A 22667-nucleotide genomic window follows, 5' to 3' on the forward strand; every position below is an offset into this window, starting at 1 on the left:
CTATGCCATCAAACCTGTGTCTGTCAATGTTTGGCTGAAAATATTAGAATCAATAATTGAACCGATTGCCTCTATGTCAGTGAGGTGTGAGGTCCACTGACAAATCCAAACCAAGATTTTACTAAATGGGAAAAATATCCATCTGAGAGCCTGCAAGCAGAACTCTGTGAAAATATCTTACAAGAGCATCGACTCACAACGAACAATGCACGCAGGGCAGAATTAGGCAAATATCCATTAATTACCTTTTGTCATGCCAATAAAACACGCTTAAATTGAAATTGAGATTGAAATAGAGAGAGAGAGAGAGAGAGAGAGAGAGAGAGCTTTCAGGTGATAACAGGAATGAAGGGGCGGGGTTGCAGTGCGGGGGCGGAGCCGCGCTCTCCTACGAAACGCCACTACAAAGACCTAAAGAGACACACACAGGTGTACGATAATACACGATTCACGCATCGCAGGGGTACACAAAGGGGACATTAAACGTCTACTGTTAAGTCAGCGTGAGAAAGAGGAGGATTTTGCACCTCCACAGTCATCGGGAGCGCTTCTTTTTTTTACACTACAGCCATGTGATGGCATATGAGTGGAGTGTAATGTAACAATCCCCACCGACGCCTGTGCCGCGCGCGTTTGACACTCAGTGAGATGACACGGACGGCGGAGCGTGTCGCCGATAACAAATGAACTGAGGAACGATGTCGGACCAGGTAAGATCACGGCTATCCCGTGTTTGTTTAAGGGTCCTTTTGACTTTACAGGTTCGGGATGTGCGGCGGTGTACACGCCCTCTTTTCCTCTGCAGCCTTTGTGACTTTCATGGTGCTTTTGAAAACATTCCTGTGCAGATGATAGAAATCGCTGCCTTGTTTTTTTATCTTGTATTAATTACGTTTTCATTTTTCTTGTCATGTAAACAAACATAAAAAGCAAAAGCTGTGGTCGTTTGCAACAATTGCAATGATTCTTGGTGTTTTTTATAACAGTTTTCCATTCAACTCTTCATTTTGTATCAATCACTGTGATTATTATTAACATTATTAATTATTAGGTAGTGCTTCATTATTCCTGATTGAAATCGTTTTAAAAGTGGCTCTTACTTAAGAACTAGCCTCTGGTTACCTCTCCTCTGGCAGCATGTGTCCTATTGTTTCACTGTCCTGCCCACAACAAAGTCTATCATTAATTAATTAGGCACTTTCAATTAATATAATTGGCTGTCTGTATGTGTCTCGCATGTCTGACACTAGATCAGCCGTACAAGGTCTCGGCTCACCTGCAGTGCTGCTGGTAGATTAATTGCTGCATTAATATTAATGTCTGTCGCTTTGGCAGTCAAACTTGGAAAACAGTTTCTTTTGGTGATTCTGGTTGATAGAGACGGATGAGTGAAGCACTAACAGTCTTAAAAGCGCAGCAGCTCATTACATTAATCTCAGTACTTTTTGTCTTTTGGGATACTTGGGGTGTCTTTTAACGCATGCTTGCTTGTGTAAATGGGTTTAAGTGGTAAATGTGCGGACATGCTGTTCGTTCTTTTGACCCACTTTGAGTGCACAACACCGTGATCCCAGAGGATCATAATCCTCCCCCTTCGGTGTGAATCATTTCTGCACGTGAATGATCTAGATATGCAGACCTTCACTGGCTTTATATGTCATTTTAAACATCTGATGTTATCACCTGTCCTTGAATTTTACAGGGTTATGGCTTGACTCTATCAGCTGCCCCGCAGCTTCGCAGGGGCAGCACCCCCCTGCCAATCAAGCATCAGTTAAAACGGGAAGAGGCAGTGTCCGAGGACTATGATTGGACGCCGGGGCTCGACGAGACTGCCACTCCGCAGATCAGCATAAGCAACGCCCTAGATTCTCCCCCACCGAAACCACCACAGCAGAAGTACCACGGGCCCCTTCGGATAGTACTGCTGGGGCAGAATGGAGTGGGCAAATCATCTCTAGCACTTTGTCTTGCTGGACTGTCCGACAGATCACTCTCTCTAGACTCAGAAACCCAAGCAGCCGGTAAAGATCATTTTTCTTAAGAGCCTTTCTTTCGCTCAGAATCATTCTTAAGGTGGATGCCAAGGATGGTACTATTCTTAGTCTTGCTGTGGATGAAACGCAGTTATCACCTCACAGACACCCGAGATCACTAGTGTAAGGCTCTCAGGATTTGATTGGAAAAAGCAGAGTGGGTGCTATGAAGGCATCCATCTTATTTCAGGTCTTTCATCATGTTGTATCTTAATGAGGTGGGAGAGAACCAGCAGAGTGCTGCACAAACAGAGCATGTCATTTACCGGGATATAAAGAGCCTATCAGAAACACAAGACAAGCCGTTTTTCTTATCCGAGTGTCCTTAAGCATCAATTCTGCATCACGATTTCGACTAGATTATTGTTACGCAACACCTCGAGTCCAATTTTGAACTCGCCTTCGGAACTTCTTTTGTATCATTATGCGGTTGAACTTGGCAAAATTACCAGTTTCTGATCAACCGCGGAAATAAAATGATCAGCTTAAATAACACAGGTGATTTCATTTTCCTGTGATTGAATGTCAGGTATTTGTGTGTATTGTAGATGAGGGTTACCTGAGACGAGTGACCGTGGACGACGAGGACAGCACAATTTTAGTGTATGACAACTGGAAGCAGGTGAGTCAAACACACACACATTCACTGATGCATAAAGGAGCGTGAAGTTTGCTTCGGCCACTTTTTCTTTCCGTGCAAGCTGCCCTGTATTTCAAGGTAGCACCACATTGTTGTTCCTTTAATATTCTGTTTCGTTTTTTTAAACCTCCAACTCTGCTAAACTTCTGCTGCCTGATCCACTTGACTCATTCAAACGTTGTTTTTAAAGCTTTGGTAATCTATAGCTTTTATTTAAAGGTATATTATTTGGAGGATTCATTGACAGAAATGCGATAAAATATACATAACTATGTTTTCAGAGGTATATAAAAGACCTTACATAATCAAGTATGAAGCGTTATGTTTTTATTACCTTAGAATCAACATGGTTCCCTTGCATGGAATTTGTCATGTTGTTTCTACAGTAGCCCTAAACAGACAAACTGCTCTAGAGAGTTTCGTAAAAAAAAAATTCTTGCGGCAAAAAGCAAAAATGTCACGACATCTTAGACCTGCATCAGTAGGGCTTCGAAAGGGAGGGCTGGAGCCGTTTTTTGCCATTTCACAACCTCACCACTAGATGGCGCTAAATTTCATACAATTGGCCTTTATGTTTTATAAGAATTAAATTTCGCGAAGTTTTATAATTTGTCCCTTTGAAAATTATAACAATTTCTATTAATTTAACAGCACTTTACCATTTAGGGGTCAAACAAAGGTGAACTCCACCATTATTATTTTAAATGTTATAAGACATTTTGAGCTAATTATGTATTTATTTGTCTGAATCATTATGAAAGGATTTGAATCATTAAGTTCTAAGCATGTGACAGAAATGCTGAACCGAAAGGGCATCTGACAAAATAATGGAGGATTAGAAGCTGACTTTATTTTTAGTATAGTCGGCTGAAAGGCCATTTCCGGCAAATGACATCTGAGTTTTATCAGTGTTTGGAGCTGCTGTCTGAATCATAGCAATATGGTTTCAAGATGGAAGGCAGATGTTATACCAGATAAGGTTATCCAATTTTATTGCAATTAATAGGTTTCGCAAATGTTGAGCATGCATTTCACTATGTTGTCATATTCATATGTGTATAGGTGTCTTTGTTGATTCATTTATATTGTGTCAAAACAACGTGGCTTGAATGTGGCATTTCTTTACTGAAATCTGAGGTTATCAAAATCACTGTTGTTCCCTTCAGAACATGCAAATGTAGTTTAATGCGTCTGCTAATTCTTCACTGCCAGCATAAAATGCACATGGTTGATGCACAGTTTCATGAAACGGGTAGACACAGACATGAATCACATGTGATTGGTAGAAAGAGAAAGAGAGAGAGGTTAATAGAGACTTCAAAGGAATGGATGAGGAGAAAGATTAGAAACATGGTGCTCTGCTATTTACCCTCCAGCAAAAGGTTGTCTGCTGTTTATCACTTCTGTTTCCTTTTACTTTAGGGGAAATTGTTTTCTCTTTCCTGTAATTTGTTTCATTTCTGTCGAGTGCAACTCCTGGAGTTTAAGATGCTTTTATAGTAGCTTATGTGCAGGCGCTATAAAATAATTTCATGAGTAATGACCTCGCCACTTCTATGCTGTGCTGAACCATTTACGGTAATCTAGACAGGATACATTAATAGAGTATAAAACTGCTTTGATTACATCACAATATTCTGTGAGATTTTTCTTATGTTGTTAAATCCACTCTTAAATCTCCATTCTTATGTTGTTATCCGTTTTGTTGTATACAGTGGGGTCCCAAAGACAAGATCTGTCTATTATTTTTTTTGTTTAAATTTTTACCCCCATATTAGCATAATAAAAATAAGAAAAGCTTACTTGGAAAAATGAACAGCACGTCAAGATTTCCTTAGTATTTGATTTTATTATGAAACATCATGTCAGTATGATTTGAGAATAAAGTCTTAATAATAAAAAAAGATATTCCTTTTGGTCTGAATTTTGGACTCCACTGTTTAGACGCACGACAATGTGGTGTGATGAGACTCTTCTTTGATCCTGACCCTTGTGACAGGTGTCATCTCATCCAGAGCATACCTGTCACTGAATTATTTACATCCATCTTCATCTGGAATGAAAAATCACACTTGATGTCTCTCTGTGCTAGTTCTGACCTTGCTTCTCTCTTCATTTATCGACCACCTTGCCTTCTTACTTTTTAATTCGAGCTATTTATCTTTCTATATATGAAAAGTGTGAGGACTTCCAGATGGGGTTAAATCCCTTGTCGCCCCCTTGTTGGATGCCCACTACACATACTTCCTCACAACCGTTAGCCGGATATAAGCATGTAGTGGGTGTATCTTTCACTCAGAATTCTGTTTATATTCTGAAATATGATGATACATTTTTCCTGGAACGCACAGATGTATCAGTGCTAGCACGGGCACACGGTTGTGATTTTCATATGAATCATAAGGTCTGTTAGTCAGCTACCTACAGAGTCAGCATAGGCATCATAGAAACAGTCCCAATGTGTTTTATTACGTTATGGTGCCCCTCTTAAATATTAAAAAATTCCTAGATTGTAAGACTCCTATCACATGCATTCTCTGCTGTTAAAGCAATCCCAGAATGCACTGCAACAAAAAAGGCAAATATAAAAAAGACATTTTAAATAAAAATGAACCTCTGTCATTTATATCATAAAAGTATTGATATAGTATTATATATAATAGTATTTTAGACATAAATAAACATTTTATATCAAAACTAACTGAGTCGCTCATGTGTAGATTCCTTTTATTTAATTACTGCAACACTGCAACAAACATTAAAAGTATTGAGGGTGCTCTAAATGCTTTGGAACAGAGCCATAAAATGTCTTAAGTCATAGTTTGCTAGATATCTTTCAACTACATCTGCCTGTTATGAGGTATTGAGGGTTGTATGTATAGATACAGTATTTAACATACCACATGGGTTGAATATGATCTTTGTATCCTCGGGCGAAATTTACGTGACTTAGGCAGGTCTGTTCTGCTTCAGAATGATGGTTATGTCTCATTAGATCATCCCGATTTAGATGCTGTCTGTTTCACTCACTCTCTTTATCTCTTTGTGTGTGTACAAGCATGAATCTCAATAGCAATACAGAAAGGCTGTTGGTTTGGACTAATTCCAGGGCAGACCGAGAGAGAGAGGAGAGACCACTGAATGGAAGTGCTCCAGATTCGCCCCTTTCCATCATTTTCTCATGCTCCATTTTGCAATTTCTCTCTCAAATTATCAAGCTTTCTCTCGATGCGACTATTGAGTACTCTCTTGGTGGCACATCATATCCCGTGACCTGTGACCTCAGCAACTGCGTTAAATTCCATACCCGCCGTTCTCGGTTGCCATGGTTACCAGTGGTTACAGCTATCAAGATCCCATTATAAACTATTGAGTAATGATTCATCTTAATTTTAGCGAGGGCGAGATTCAGAGCTGCCCTTCTAGTTATATGGTCCATTGATTTTAATCTGTAGCGCATGTATTAAAAGCCAATTAGAGAATGCAGAGCATGTTGGTAATGTTATTCCTTTTATAATTAAAAGGGTTTTAGTTGAGTAGGGGTTAGGCAGCATAATTGATTTAATGAAAGTCACTATTGCCTCAAATGAACAGACTGTGATTGAATTCAATAATATTGTTGTCTGAACGCTTTTAAGTGAATAAACGATGGTCTGCTTTGTCTGTATTCTATACATACAGAAATATGCATGCCTCTTTATAGCCTGTTATTGCACATTCGTTTTAGGGATCTGGGAATGGTTCAAGAAGCTGATATGTGAAATGTGTGCGCGTGTGAACTTGAATTAGACTTGAAGCATGTTTTAATTGCCTGATAGTGCCCTCACACAGTAGTCTGCCATCTTAAATTAGAGTCTAGATAGTGGAGAACTTGTGTTTTGACTCAAAAGGGATTGCACAAATAGCATGTGATGTGAAATAAGCATACATCCTATAGAGCACGAGTCACAATATGAAAACATCTTGCAAGTTACCTCACAAGTGATTCATCTCAAAAGGGACTTTAAAAATGAAACCGCAAAATGTTTCTATGACACCCAAAATAAAAATTCTATCATGGTTTACGCACAAGTTGTTTCAAACCAGTATTCATTTATTTTTGTCGAACACAAAAAAATATAGCAACTGATATTTATTCTGCACCATTGACTGCCATAGTAGAAAAAAAAGTATATTTTGTTGTCCAAAAAAGAAGATATTTTAAAGGATTTAGGGAAACAAACCGTTCTGGGGCACCTTTGACAATCATTTGAATTATTAATATGGTAGTCAATGGTGCACCAGAAATCTCAATTGCTTACATGTTTCTAAATAACTTCTTGTATTAATAATAATTTATAATTTTAATTTATACAGGTTTAGAACAATTTAAGGGATTTTTTTTAGGGGAACTATCCTTTTTAGGTTGAATTTGTCAACATTAATAAATGCATTAGCTTACACCGATAATAAACTATAGTTCTACAGGCTTTATTAATCTTAGTTAATGTTAGTTTCAGTATTTAATCAGTTTTTAAAATCAAACGGATTAACAATTAGTTAATCCACAATTAACTAGCATGAAGAAAAGCATTGCCATAAACTAACATTTTTTTTTATAAATGATTAAAAACGACATGGTTCATTGTTAGTTCATGTTGCATTAAGTGATGATAGCAAATACAATATTATTGTAAAGTGTTGCCATAAAATAAATGTGTTTGCTCCTGCAGTGGTGGTAAATAATAAACATAAATGCTTACAGAGCTCCCTTAAGACAAATTGTAATCTTTACCGATTAACAATACAATACTTTGGGTCTTAGTGGAGGTCAGCACTTTGTTGAATGTAAAACTAGGTCAGCAAATCTACTCTGAAGACGCAGTAAGTTTACAGTATAACTGCAGTCTGTGCTGAACACTGCAGTCTGTCTACTTACTGCATTCCCTGAACCGTGCAAAAACGGATAGATAGAGAGAGAGAGAGAGAGAGAGAGAGAACGTACTAGAATTAACTCATTCTATCACAATACTGCAAGTGTAGTGTAAGCAAAGGATCCACGACGTGCTAATTCTGCAGCAAAGCCGCTAAGTTTATTTTGTTATTCGACCTTCACTAAGACAACTGAATGGATGCATATACAGTATAGAGCCAATCTACACCTACACATCAGCCCATGTAGAGAACTATACAGAGGCAAACGTATATTACCTCCCCATGTCTACTGCCTCGCTTAGCCTGGTGACTTTAAGTGCTTTTGACAGCGGGAGGAAAGAATGCTTTAATAAGTCATTCTTTCTCTTAAAATAGCTTGCACATGGTCAGTCTTATCTTAACGCAGACTGTATCATCATGCCATTGGACGGGACTGGGGTTTACGTCACATGCCTCTGCTCCGTCAGCGAGAGCGTCACTCAATAACATGTCAGTGATGATGACCTGTGTACACTACATAGAGAGCTCTGCAGTGCCACCCTGAAATCAATTCAGATTAAATGAGTTGTGACCTTATGAAATTGGATTTCAGTTGTGTATTACCTGATTGAAATTAGTATCTATATTTGGCCAAACTATAACAGGAGTTCTTTAACGTGTATACTGTGCATTAGGTGCATTTAGTGATTTAATATCCAGATGACCTACTTAACTAAACTTTTTTTAATGCTCAAAATGTGCAGTGTACAACCTAAACACTCAGAAATGGGGCATCTTTTAACAATGCCACATGGGGGAATGTTTGCCACAGCTTTAAAGGTGCCCTGAGCTATTTCAGCTGTCTTTCTGGATCACCGAATGTTTGTTTTGCAGAACTAGAGTTTGAGACAAGTGTGAATTCTCAGTAGACCTATTTCAGTGGTATCCATCAGGCAGAAGGGACATTTTGTTGATGGCATTAATGATACGTGGTATTCCATATGTCCAACACTTAATTTTGTTTTTATTTAAATGCATTAAAATGCAACATGAGCATTTTGTAAACATGCTAATGAATAAGGTCAAATCAGCTTACTTCTTAATATTATCATCATTTTATTTATATGGATTTACTAAACCGAACCTAGCTCCAAACTCTATCTGAAATTCATGAACCTGCGCATGAATTTCATGATTTTTCTCCGCCGGTAAAAACATCTGCTTAACGTTTTGAAAAAGGCCAGTTTTACATACATTATCAATTATACACATCTAACAACCATCTTCTAGATGTCTATATGACATCTGATAGTGCACGTCTCAGAGACGTATTGCAGATGAGCAAACAATCAGAAAAATATGTCTTGCAGATGTGAAGGCAGACATCAAATAGTCATCTCCAAGATGCATGTGTGATATAGGGGTGCAAACTCGTACTGTTCACCTTTGCTAAAAACAATTGATTTATTCCAAACTAAAAGAAACATGTTGCTAAACAGCTCAAATGTTTATTTCTTTTGTCGGGATGGTTTCCTTTTACTGTGGAGATGAGGTGTGGACTTGTCCATTGCGTGTGAAATCTTGACGCGTTTTTCTTTTGAGAGGTGAGATGTTTTTTTTTTTTAGAGGTGTGAAGTATATTTATCTCAGTTAGGTTAAGTGTGCAATGTACCGCTGAGAGCCGTATGGTTAAGTGTAGTGCTTAACAGTCTTTATGAAGTGTGAGCTTTGTCACCATTCATTAGGGAGATAGTTTCGTTTGATGTAGATGCGATTGGCACAGCGAGCAGAATTTTATGTCTGCAGAGGTATAGGCGTTTTGTGTTCGGAACGGTGGAAATAGCTGGTTTAGTGGCTGATAAAGCACTTTTAGATTGTTTATGTCTGCGCCCAGGCTGCCGGGCAAAGTGTGTGGACGGTGTTTGGGAGGGGTGGGTATGTGTGTGTAAGGACAGATGGTGTGTCATATCTGTCTGCAGGGGTGTGGCACCTCATACCGGTTCAACTAAACCAACTCTGTCTACGGATAAGTCCCAACATCCAATTATCCGACCTGACCCTCACCTCCCACGGAGCGACAAATTAAAGTCTCTTATCTGCTAAGAATGCTCCTCGTCGCCTTCTCCTTTTCATCTTATGTGTTTTTATTTTTCATCTGTGTGTTGGCTCGTCGGCCACGACCTGGCCTGATTTCCGTGTAATCTTCCTGTGCCAGAGCAGATGGTTGCCGGAAGAAGGTGTACTTGTGGAAAATGACCCAGCGGAGTGGAACGCCGGCTGGAGATTGGATTCTGGCTCAGGAATGAATTGGGGAATATTTTAAAGGCATGTTAAATACAAATTGTAATCTGTTTTGTTGTGACCCCCGTAAACTCATTGCTTTGACTAAGCCTTCGGTCCTGACTGAAATGTGTATAAAAGAGAAAAACAGTTTCTGAGTATTAAAGCTGCTGTAGGTGTTGTTTAATGTCCGTTAAAAATGTAGGGCACCAAATAAAAGGTTTTCCAAAAACTTCCCTTGAGTCGGTAGAGCTAAAAATAGCTTAAAGGAGTACTCCACCCAAAGATGAAAATTCTGTCATAATTTACCCTCAAGTTGTTCCAAACCTGTATGAATTTCTTTGTTCTCAACATAAATATATGTTATAAATGACAGGGTAATTAATGAAAGAATTTTCATTTTCGGGTGGAGTATCGCTTAAAAGAAATTACTTAAGAAAGTTCTAGATTTAAAGTAAAACTACTTGCATTAAAAGAAAATCTCATCTCACAGCAATACGTATGTTTTTTTACGAGATGGCTAATTTGGTCAACTATCCATTTAATCCAAGATGATGTAAATTATGGTAGTAAATATGTTTGTAGATGGCATTATGAGGTGTTAAACACACAAGTGTTGGATTATCTTGCATAGTTTTCTTTTTATTATATTAGCATTTTTTTGATCCAATATTACATATTTACTTTCACTTCACGTAATAAAATACTCCAATAATTTTATTATCTAATGAAATTGGTGATTTTAATAATCTAAATCTGCACGGAGGGGACCAAAAACTGGCAGGCATATTTGCTGACAGCATGAAAGGGATTGTCAGTGTGTGTGTGTCACTAAAATACATGCAGCCACTAGTGTGTTGCATTACCGTTATTCGCATGCACATACCTGCCGTGCATGCAGGGGTATTAAACCATGTAAATCATTGTCTAAATCCAGCCATGAACAGGTAGACAGTGACAGATAGCAAAGTGCAGCGGAATGGCTCAAAGCTGTTAGCCATATACTCTCTCACTATCTTCATGTTTCTATGATGAAGGAACCTTTTTCTATGTCCGTATGGCCCCAGAGAGCCCTTCATCACTAGGAGCACTATCGACCGTGTTGCGGTGTCTCGCTGTTGCTACCGAGACATGACCTCTTCTAGCAGAGGTCTTCTTCTCATGTGCTGCCCATGTGCCCTTACTGCACGGGGCCGTGGCAGGTGGCCGGACCCCCTCTCCTCTCTCACTTCCGCCCAGTAGACTGTTTCTGGGGCTTTGTGACTCTCACGCTCCGGGCAGAGTGCCTTGGCTGTTATGTAATTTTTTCTCACAGAGCTGCTCTCCAGAGGGATGAAATATGACTTTGGGGATGGTGATGTAGGACACAAGCTTTCTCTCTGTTTGTTCCTGTCTGGATCAATCTGTTCCTCCTTTTACTTAAGAGGAGACGTTTAAAATGAAAAATCTTTTGTTGTTTATTTACCCTCACTTCCAAACACACATCACTTATTCCATAGAGCACAAAAGGTGAATTTGTTATATTTCAGGTTTGCTGAAGGCAACAGCTGAACTGCTGTCTAAGTCGAGACAGGAGATATAAACTGTCTACAGGGATGGTTTCTTTCCTCAGCGCATTACAGACGGGGTGATGGGGGTCATGTCATGAAGAGGGGGGCTGACCCGTGCTTCCCATATTTTTACACTGGCGACTTTAAAGTGTTTGGATAATGTGCAGTGACATTCTCAGGGGTAAATGCTTGTGTCTGACTGAGGCATCTGCTCTGCAGTGCCGTTTTAAACACACCTGAGCTCTGTGGCAACAGGGACAGAGAGAATCTGTGAGCTGGAACAACAACAGACATCACAGATTTACGGTCATCTCTTTAAATCCCGCTAATCCTCTTTCATGGACACAAACAATCTAGACCGCAAAGCTAAGAGAAGCAAGTATGTTTTATTGTGTTAGTTGGCAGTATTTTTTTTAGTTATGTCTAAAATTTTGGAACCAAACTCTTCATATATATATATATATATATATATATATATAAGGGATAATCCAAGGCTTCACGTCGGGTCTTCTTCACCTCCACGTCATGCATTAAAATCCTTTAATGCATGGCCAGCCGTGGATTATCCTGCTTATTCCATGGTTATTTTCCAAGTTAAAGCTTTTATTGATGTTTACAGTGTCATTTTAGATCTAACAGGTGAAAAGGTTGATTATTTTGTCAGTTAATTTTAAATGTAATCATACTGACTTGAGCTACCCGTGCGTTTAAGGCTTTTAATGCACACCTTCCAGCTAATCAGAATCCAGTATTCAAACAGACCATGGTATGAGGCTGAGCCCCCCTATTATTGAAAACCTAGAATCGCCTCTGGTAATTCTTACCCATGCATTTACAATTCTCATTAATTTAACACACACACAAAGAGAAAAAAAAAGAAACACTAAAGCAAAGTTTTATGCAACCATTACTCATTTATTCAGTACATGTCACTGTGCGTGTGACCTCATTTCTTATATCACATCATGTAAAAACACTCCAATTGCTCAATGTCTTCGTTCTCTGTGATATATACATTCATTTTTTCCCCATAAGGTCATTCGGTGTTGTCTATCATCTTTTTCTTGTCTCATATCTCCTAGTACTTTATTTCATTTATCTCTTGTTCCTCACGTATTGGATCTTCATCTCCAGCTTCTTTCATTTCTGCAGTTTTCACTCTTACCACATCATCCTGTTTTTGGAAGGGCACTGTAATTTTTTTTTAGAATTCTATCATCATTTACTCATTAGTCGTTCCAAATCTGTATACATTTCTTCGTTCTGAGAAAGATATTAGGAAAAAAGCTTGTAACTAAACAGTCCCTGGCCACCATTGACTTCCATATAGTAGGAAAATTGCTTTCCTACATTTTTCAAAATATATTTTTTGTAAATTTATAAAGCAAACAGTTCTGGGGCACGTTTGACCAACATTGTATTTTTCCTACTCTTGTACTGAAGTCATGTACTGGTTAAAATGACTGGCTGATCTCTCCTGTGATAAATCCGTTTGTGATTTTATTGACAGGACCTGTCCACCCTGCAATGCGAGGTGTGCATCCTGGTGTTCTCATTGACGGACAGGCGGACTTTCCACAGGATCGCCCAGCTACGTCTTCTGTTGAGGGAGACGCTGCCCCACACCCCCATCATCCTGGTGGGGAACAAGAGCGACCTTGTGCGGTCCCGTGACATCAGCACAGAAGGTAGAGCTGACCTTTAAACTGAAGGTCTTATAAATCTAATAGATTTGCTTGTCGAGCTGTAAATAGTTTAGCAGGCAATTACCAGTTCTTTCAAGTCAAATTAACGTTGAACCCAATAGAAATATGAAACTGAAAACTGATTAAATAAACCTACGACATGAATTTTAAATGTAATCCCTTTTTATTTAAGTGGTGTAAACTTTAACACTTTGAACATATCTCATAATTGTCATTTTTCAATATTGAATTCACACAATGGGCCTCATATATGAAACGAGCGTGCGACTGAAAACTGGGCGTACGGTTGTTTCCAAGCAAAACTTGGCATTTATTAATATGGACGTGAGTGGTTGCTACGATCAAATCACAACAGGTCTCAGTTCGTGTACGCAAGTTTTGAGATAGGGTGAAGGTCTGTGTACGCTTTACCCTTTTGATTATTCCTGAAAAGGAATAATGACAAATAGAAAGATTTGTTTTTTTAGTCGTTTAGTACGTCAAATGTAAATTTCGATGCAATTTCTCATTTTCATTACATTAATAAAGTATTTTCCTTTCCAGCCTAATTATATGAACAGTAAATTGTTTGAATTTTCAAGGGAACTTAACAGGTGCTTTGGTGTAAAAAAAAAATTCATGAGCTACTTCTAGGATAATTTTCCCCAATTAAAATGCACAATTAAAAGTAAAACATTTAAAAACCTACAATAATCAATTACAAGCAATGGCTTAGTATACCTATTTGCAAGATGATAGATCTTTGTTTGACAAAATATGCATTTTAATGAAAACCGAAAACATTGATGGTATTTTATTTGTGCAATTTGCGATGTCCGACGGGGTGGGAGATGTCACTGTGTCACAGCTCGAGGTTGCCTGGCTTTGTGTATCAGATTCCAGGCTGGTTTCTGGGTGCTTAAGACCGCTGGTCCTGTCTCTGACTGATCTGAAAGAGGAAAAATAAATGAAGCAAACATAAAACCGTGTGTGCTCAATTTAAGCCACCTGAAATGCAAGATGAGCAGCATTAGATTTTTAACCTATATCATCTTTAGAAACATGCTTCTGTCTCCTTTGCCACAGACCATTTTTTCTTCAGCTAGGCTAAATGAGGAAAACTGTATTAAACATTAACATATAAATATTATTCTATAATTGCACCCTAAAAATGATCAGTAAATTACATTTACATTCGTTTTTACATAATGTTACTCAAACAAAGTTTGTTAAGACTGAAGTCAAATATTTTTTTTTAAACTTAAATGCATTATACAACAAACTAATCTTAAACTAATTTAAAGCAACAACAATACTTTCAGTCTTAAAATTATAGTGAAACACTAAAATAAAATATTTGCGCTCATATTTACAAAACATAAACATACAATAATAAAATACAAACCACAGCTGGAGTTCGATTCAGTACACCAAAGCTGCTATCTCTTTCCAAACTGTTTTTTTCACTTCCTTTGATTCCGCTTTTCAAGGTTAAACTTTCATTTCTAAATCAGAAAAGTTCCTCTTTTTTGCCAGATTACATTTCTCAATGTCGAAAAATCTAGGGGCGAAGCGTCTACACCCTGAATTTATAGGGGCGTGATATGTAAATTACTACCGATTTCAGCCGCCGCGATTATCATGACACGATCATTCGTACAATATCGGATGAACCACACGTACAGTAAACCCTGTCATAAGTCAATTTGTGCTCACGGATCTGCGCTCGTTTCTACGTTAGATTGATAAATGTGGCCAAATGTCCCTGTTGTCCACCTCTGTCTCTTATACTAGTGAGTCATCCATATTCAGCCTTGCTCCGTGACTCAGTGTTTGTCTAAATGTTTCTATCTCCATCTGGCCTTATTTATGTAAGGGCTTGGTGGATTCCTGGCAAGGAAAGATCACTCAGCTTATCGATGCATACAGGTGCTGCTAGGAGACGTGCCTTCGTAAGTGAACATATTGACCATTTAGGGACTGATACGATAACAGAATGTTGATTATCTTTGCTGCTGTTTTCTCAAAAGGACAAACACGTTTTTGTCTTGACGACTTTAATTTAGCAGATACATTTGCATTTGACAAATTAATTTCAGTAAAGAGTAATTTACAGCAAAGAAATGTAATGCAACCCCCTAATTTACATATAATATATTAAGCACAAAACCCCTGTTGTCCTCATAATAAGGACATCTTGTGTGTTTGCTGTATTGTCTCTCACCCACAATGTGATGGTGTTACTATCTTGTGTTACTGCGTATGTATGCAAATGCTGATACAAACACACTTCTGTTCTCCCTCTCACACCTTTCTTTCTCTAATTCTCTCCTTCGTCTGCGTGGTGCAGTGAACACCCCATGCCATGTGTTTGCAGGAGTGTGATAAGAAGTGGGGGCAGTAAGGCTTAGTGGGTCGTAATCATTAAGAAAATGGCTTGTGGGTGCTTTTATGTATTAGGGCTGATAACAGGGCAGTACTGGATGAAGGACATCAGATGTGCTCTGTTCTTTCAAGGCTGTTTTAAATTGTGTAGAACAACTAGATTTGTACATTTTTTGAGAAAAACGTATCCTTAAAACCTTTCAATTGCAGACGTTTATGTATCTTGCTTGGTCCGCAGCTTTTATTTATTCATTTAATTTCATTCATGTTATTTCTCTCCGGGTCTGCCTTTATTGTTATCATTTCTATGAATGTATCACATAATGCATCTTATACAACATCTATTATGTATAAGAGCAGAGAACAACACACTCGAAATTGAACACTTTACAGTAAGGTTGTATTTGATAATATTAGTCAATTAATTGTTGTAGTAGCGTTTTTTAGCATTTATAATTATGTTAATATTTTTTATATGAATACAATTATTTTTGTTAGTTCACTGTGCGTTAACAAGTATTCTTTGGAGATGCACAGATATATCTGCCAAAAGCATTTTTTCCGCATAATCGACTATCGGTCAGTTTAAAAACAGCCTATGATCAGGGCCGAGTTATCCTGTCAATCAAAAGAGGACAGGAAAATGCAATAAATTTGAACTTTTATATATAGAAATTGTTAAGTTTGATATATTCGATATTAACAGTCATTATAGGAATTTATAACATTCATAAAGTCAAGAAATATTAATGAAATCTTCAGAATCTGTATTTGTATCGTTGGAGAAATATAGTATCAGTGCATCTCTATTATTCTTCAATGCTATTTTATGTTTGCTAATGCATTAACTAATTTTACCAGAAAAGGTTACAAATACCATTTGAAAAACAAATACAATTTGTCTTTAATATTACTATAAAATATTTATAAAATACTTGCTATATATTTGTTTTATTCTGATTTAAATTGTCTTTAAACATCAGAGTTTGTATGGTCTGTTATTTACAAAGATTTATTCAAAAAATTTGAGTAAATGATTTGACCTTCATAGATAATTTAATATGCTTTCCACTTAATTTGTACACAAAAACAAATCTTGTGTGGGAAGGGCAGATGGGTATTCAGGGACAGCTGCGCTCAGCAGATTTGTTTCCTCCATGTGCCACAGTTAGTGCGGTCATCGATATGGAAATGTTTAGCGTCCATCATCTCTGTTTGCATCTTACATTCTGCCGCCACACAAGAACACACAAATCCATATCACAGAGTACTCAGCCTCATGTTGTTGGGTCAGATTTACATTCGTTGTTTGCGGACATTTAGGCATTAGATAAATGGGCACGCATGCAAGCTGTGCAAAGCTTTGAATGCATAAACACTTTGAGGTCAAGCATGGGGTGAAGCAGAGGCGCCCGCTGTAATGCTGAGAAAAGATGAGTCTGTGGCCATAAAAGAAATTTACAACTTTCAGGAGACTCTGCCTGTTATTCTACACGTAATAAATCTCCTGTTTGCAGTGGCAGAAAGAATGAGTTCCACTTCAGCTTTATAGCAGTGCCATTTTATAGAGCTTGTGTCCCGCATTGTTTTTTATCTTTTTTTCCAATCTGTTTATAATGCTGGTCAAGGTTTCTTGCACAAAACAGTCATGAGCTGAGTTTTCTGACCTTTTCCACCCACTGTCTGAGTCGTAGAGGTAAACATGCTCATGATGCTGCTTTAAATTGGTGCTGCTTTAAATTACCGATGTTGCAACCTGCTTACCTCTTCAAGTATAAAAGTCTTTTCATTAAAATGCAAACAGAAAATACTGGAAATATGTACTCAAAATTATAAAGCACAACAACAAAAAAGAATTTTGCAGGCAGAAGTAATTATTTACTGTAGTGTGACCTTTTTGAGTTTAGATATTCTTTTACATATTTTGGGAGACGGTCCTGAAGTCAATAGATTAGAATTAGCAATTTTGTTCCATTTAGGATTAGAATTTGGGTCCCTTTATTCCAATTAGATTAAAGAAAGCCAGGTTACTTTTCAAGTTTAGGTCAAACTAAATAATTGCTACTTTAGAAAACGGAAGCTGTTTTTATAAATACGACATACAAATTTCCAGTATTTTCTTGTAGTACAACACAGAGACTGAAAAAACTTTATATATTATTCACTGCTTAAAAGCAATTAAAGAAATATACTTGTGACATAAGACTTGCATAGTTCTCCATATAAAATATATTTATAACAATAATAATAATAGGGCTTGCAAACGACTATTCATGATAAACGCAGCCCAAAGAATGAGGTCAGCTGACTACCTGAATATACTGAAATAACTGAATGACCAGGTTTTTCCATCAATGTTTTTTTTCCATCCCTGATGGCACAGGAATATTCCAAGATGACAATGTCAGGATTCATTGGGCTCAATGTGTGGTTCAGGGAGCATGAGACATCATTTTCACACATGGATTGGCCACCACAGAGTCCAGACCTTAACCCCAATGAGAATCTTTGGGACGTGTTGAAGACTGACTCTCCCATCATCAATACAAGATCTTGGTGAAATATTTATGCAACTCTGGACGGGAATAAATGTTGTGACATTGCAGAAGCTTATCGAAACGATGCCAGAGCGAATGCGTGCCATAATTAAAGTTAAAGGCGGTCTAGTGAAATATTAGAATGAGTCTTTTTATTTTTTGGACTGGAGTGTATATTATCTTAACACAAATGATGAATGCGATTAATCATCATTTATCGTTTGATATTCCTTAATGATAATAATAATAATATAACAATAATAAAACCATTATAATACATTTAAAATAACATATTGCAAACAAAAATTATATTTGTATTCTTAATTCAATTAATAAAAACAAATTATTATACGCTGTATTTGCCAGGTGCTAGATAGGGGCTAACTAGACCATGCTACCCATGATCCCTTTAACTGAAAGAAAAGAAAACATTTCATATAATGTTCATGGTGAAAATCAAACATTAGAAAAATGAAGAAACAAAATTATATTTTGATGCAGTAATACTCCAAACTAGGTTTCTATTTGTCCTTGCCTCCTCCTAGCTCAATATACACATCAGTGTTGTTGTCAAGTGATCCAGTTGAAACCTATTCATACACTCACACCCACACACGACAAGCATTAGTATTTCTTTCTTTCTTATCCCTCCTCGGTGCTCTATTAAGTCCCACTCAGTTTATTCAGTTATCTAAAACTAATCTGTGTTGATATGACAAGAGATTGTCAAATTCCATCTGTGTCTGTATTGTTCAACCCCTCTCTCTCTCTCTCTCTCTCTCTCTCTCTCACAGAGGCACATTCTAGTGCAATGATGTTTGGCTGCCTGTATCTAGAACTCTCTGTCTCTTTGGACCACCACACTAATGACCTGCTGGAGGCAGCTGTGAGAGCGGCCCGGGGCCACAGTATGGGGCTCGGCTGGACGGAGGGGTCACCCACGGCGGCACGTAGGGAGAGTCTGACCACCAGGGCCAAGCGCTTCCTGTCAGGGCTGGTTCCACGCTCCCATCTCGGCCGAGAAAGAGATTCTCCCAGAGACAGAGACCTCAGCCGACACAGAGGAAGTAGAATGCTCAGGCAGAAATCACGTTCCTGTCATGACCTCAGCGCTCTGATGTAACCGAAAACATCTGCGAGAGTAACAGCGGTTGAGAGAGAGGAAATAAGAGTTTGAAAAAGAGTGATAAAGGAGGGGAGCGATATGGGAAAAGGGAAGCTGAGGGAAGATTAAACGGAACTGCATGTTTGATTGACAGGTGAGGAGATAAGAGACCGTGTTAACGGACCACTTCACCATGAGATGATCCTTTAGTGATATAACCTAAACTAGTATGTGTGAAATTAGTTCTTTATCTCTCAGCCATCGGACGTGACAGTGGTGCAGAGATACCTAGCAGTGTAAAAACAATCCTTTACAACACAAACTTTAAGGTTTAAACAGACGGACACACAAATATAACAATGATCCTCAGTATAATGAGAATGCTTAGACACGCTGGCTGTGACAGGCTGTTAGACATGAAAAAGTAGCTCCTGTAGTTCCCTGTTGGGAAGCATGCTGACACAGCAAACATACAGAACGGTAGGCCTAATGAAAGTTCTGTAGTTAAAACACAGGCACAGAATAAGATAATGTAGTTATTGCATGTTTTCTTATTTTTTTAGATCGTCTCACCTCATTCTTCAAAATCGTTAACGGTATAACCTAATACTGTCTCCAAAACAAATGTGGTGTTCTCAACATTCATGTTTTTTCTTTCAGTCCCTGCTAAAAACAGAATTTGAATCCACAAAATGATCAGAGCAAGAGATGTGGAAAGCTACGCTACATTGTGTGTTGCCTTCTTATTCGATTTAAAGAGGCATTACAGTTATAGGCTGGTTTAGGTTCAAGATGCAATCCTTAACTTTGTTTTGGGGTAAAAAATAAAAAAAATCATATTGAACAAGTACATCAAAAATCTGTGCATTCTTCCTTAGCATTTTTGTCTTGATTTACTGTGCAAATATCTAAATATTCTTAAATCAAGAGACTTTTTGTCAAGAAAGGTGACGAAAGATATTACGTTTTGTTTTATGAAAGAAAATATAAGAATTAAGTAAGTTAAAAAAACTCTGCCAATAGGGTGAGAAAAATTTGGATAATTAGAATAAATAGGTACCTGAGAAAAAAGTTAATGTGAGTTTAAGTTTGTTTTTCACCCCATTGACAGATTGTTTTGCTAGTTTATAAAAAATGCTTTTGTCTTTTCCTTAAAATATGTACAACAATAACTGCTGTATTGCTTAAAGTGAATATGAACTTGTTTTCATTGCAGTATTTTAGGTCTGAAAACATTTGGACCTGTTTTTTCCAGTGTTCATTTTTTTGTAAATGAATGCAAATTTAAATTTGGAAGAAATGTTGTTAGTAGTTCACAGAATAAAACTGGAATGAACATTTTACCTAAAAACAGACCTATAAATAGTGCATTTTCATAACTGAAAAATGGGTCTCCGAAATGTTCTCTTGTGGCTGTATATTGGTGGATCTCTAATGTATAAATTAAGCTGTTGGGTACAAATTGGTCATTTGATTTCAACACAAGTAAAGTATGTGAATTAACCTGCAATTTTATGCTTTAAACAGAGATAGCGATATAGGCAAAAGTTATGGATTGCAGGACCCCGATTGAACTGTACACCAGTCAGACAGTGCAGGTTAAAGTTATAAAATTGGTCTTTGTACACGGTTTAACCATGCAGATCAGATTTATTTAACGAATCTTGTCCAAAAGATCACAGCATGTGTTGAGCCCCATGCGGCGATTTCCTGACGCAAGAATATATCATCCCAAAAATAACAACGCTTTGTTAAACATTTTGGCCGAAAACATCATATGATTGTATTCAGTGTTTTCTTTCTTCCAAATGTGTTTTAGTATAAATATCCAGCCAGTTGCGATAATTACAAATCATACCTTCAAGGGCCTTGTTTACAAGTTGAATTAGCACTTGCTAAATAGTTCACATATGCGGTTTCATAGTGTGAACAAATGAATGGATAGTGCGTCGGACGACTGATTAAACGCTTCAGATTCAACAAACAAACTCCTGGTTCATGGTTGCGATTAATAGACTCATACATTTTAGAACAAAAGGGCGATATTCAAAGAGAAACCAATATGTGTTATCGGGTACTATTAAATTCCTCATGTTTTAGTTGGTCACACACATATATTGAGCCTTTGCAGACTCATGCAAAGTAATGTCAATTGATTGATTAAGAGCTAATGGGCTATTTGTTTCTGCGGCTACAAACCTTACAATGATAAATTGCAATAAAACGATAAATTGTTGTAGTCCTTCTCACTTAACATAATTGAATTCCAGCAATGCTGTGGGGTATTTAATGAGCATAAAACAAATGAAATAAAGCAATGTTAAGCAGTCAGTGTTGGCAAGGAAAGCACATCTGAAGAGCGAGGGGTCTAGACTCTAGAGAGAGAACTTTAATAGAGTCCCGTGAGCCAGACGGAATGAACACCAGAGATTAACTTCATTGTGTCAAATTACTCTTGAACGAATTTAACACCTTATTCTAATGAAAGCAAGCCATGTTCACACAACTTGAATGAGCTTATTGATTCTTACTTTCCTTATACGGGTTGATTGTAATGTAGGATTTGATTTGTCTACATTCAGTAGCCACATTAAAGTCTGAGAGATCTTAGAAGGCGCCTTGCCTAATGCCATACGGCCTTGGGTTTCTTTCAGACTTCATAAACCCACTTTCATTAAAGAAAGTTAGGACAAGCAATACGGATAGGAGCCCACGATCATATTCTTTTAAAGCATGTAACGTCTTATACCTGTATGTTTAGTGAAATAGGACAGTCCTTTTTAGATTAGGGGGTTATTCAAAGAACTTTGGTTTGAACAATATTATTAATTTACTTTGTGTACTTCTGATTTTGGGGAGATTTTATGATCACGGGTTAAGATTTATTAGTTTTGTGTTGGCATCTCCTTCCAAGACCCCAAAAGATAACCACAAATTACTGTTTTGAAATCTATTCAGTGTGTACGGGTAGAGTTGAAAGAGGTTAAAGAGACCACAAGAGCATATGTGAAAACAAGTGTGAGAACCCACACAGCTCTTTCTGTAATTTCACCTGCACACAAGTTCATCCCGTCATTGCACAATCTCATGGAATCCAGCGTATCTGCCATAAGACCGAGCATTTCTGTGGGGGCTGGCCACACAGGCATGTGCGACAACGAACATGCAACGTTCTGGAAACGTTCCGAGGTCACACATGGCAACACCTCTCACTTGATATTATTGCTGAATATTATACACTCTGTCTTTGAAAACGAGAGAATAAAACCAATTTGTTACAATAACTCTGGCTTGTCTGTGTCCCTGTGCGGCGATTAAACGACAAAGGCAAATAAACCAGCAGCCTCGCTGAATGTTGGCATACAGTACAGTGAGGCTCCTTGAGGTGAAGAACTATATTTGTATTTGAAAGAAATTGATGGCTTCACTCTATAGGCAGATGGTTGGAAACGGGACGCGAGGTAGGAAAGAAAAAGGGATGACAAATGTTAGTTGCTTAGCGACCGTTGTCAAGGAGACAGAGTGTGACTCTCCTCTGACCAGACTTAGATTTTTT

General features: G+C 37.8%; 1 protein-coding gene across 1 annotated transcript; it reads left to right on the forward strand.

Annotated features, from left to right (window-relative positions):
• The first annotated feature begins 417 nt into the window (after window positions 1-417).
• rem2 (RAS (RAD and GEM)-like GTP binding 2) lies at window positions 418-22395 on the forward strand. Its single transcript, XM_056744492.1, has 5 exons — window positions 418-710; window positions 1703-2024; window positions 2585-2658; window positions 12910-13087; window positions 18801-22395. The coding sequence occupies exons 1-5, from the start codon at window positions 699-701 to the stop codon at window positions 19127-19129; spliced, it is 915 nt and encodes a 304-aa protein (XP_056600470.1). The 5' UTR covers window positions 418-698; the 3' UTR covers window positions 19130-22395.
• The last annotated feature ends 272 nt before the right edge of the window (window positions 22396-22667 follow it).

Source organism: Triplophysa dalaica, chromosome 3 (assembly GCF_015846415.1).
Source record: "Triplophysa dalaica isolate WHDGS20190420 chromosome 3, ASM1584641v1, whole genome shotgun sequence".
Classification (NCBI taxonomy): domain Eukaryota; kingdom Metazoa; phylum Chordata; class Actinopteri; order Cypriniformes; family Nemacheilidae; genus Triplophysa; species Triplophysa dalaica.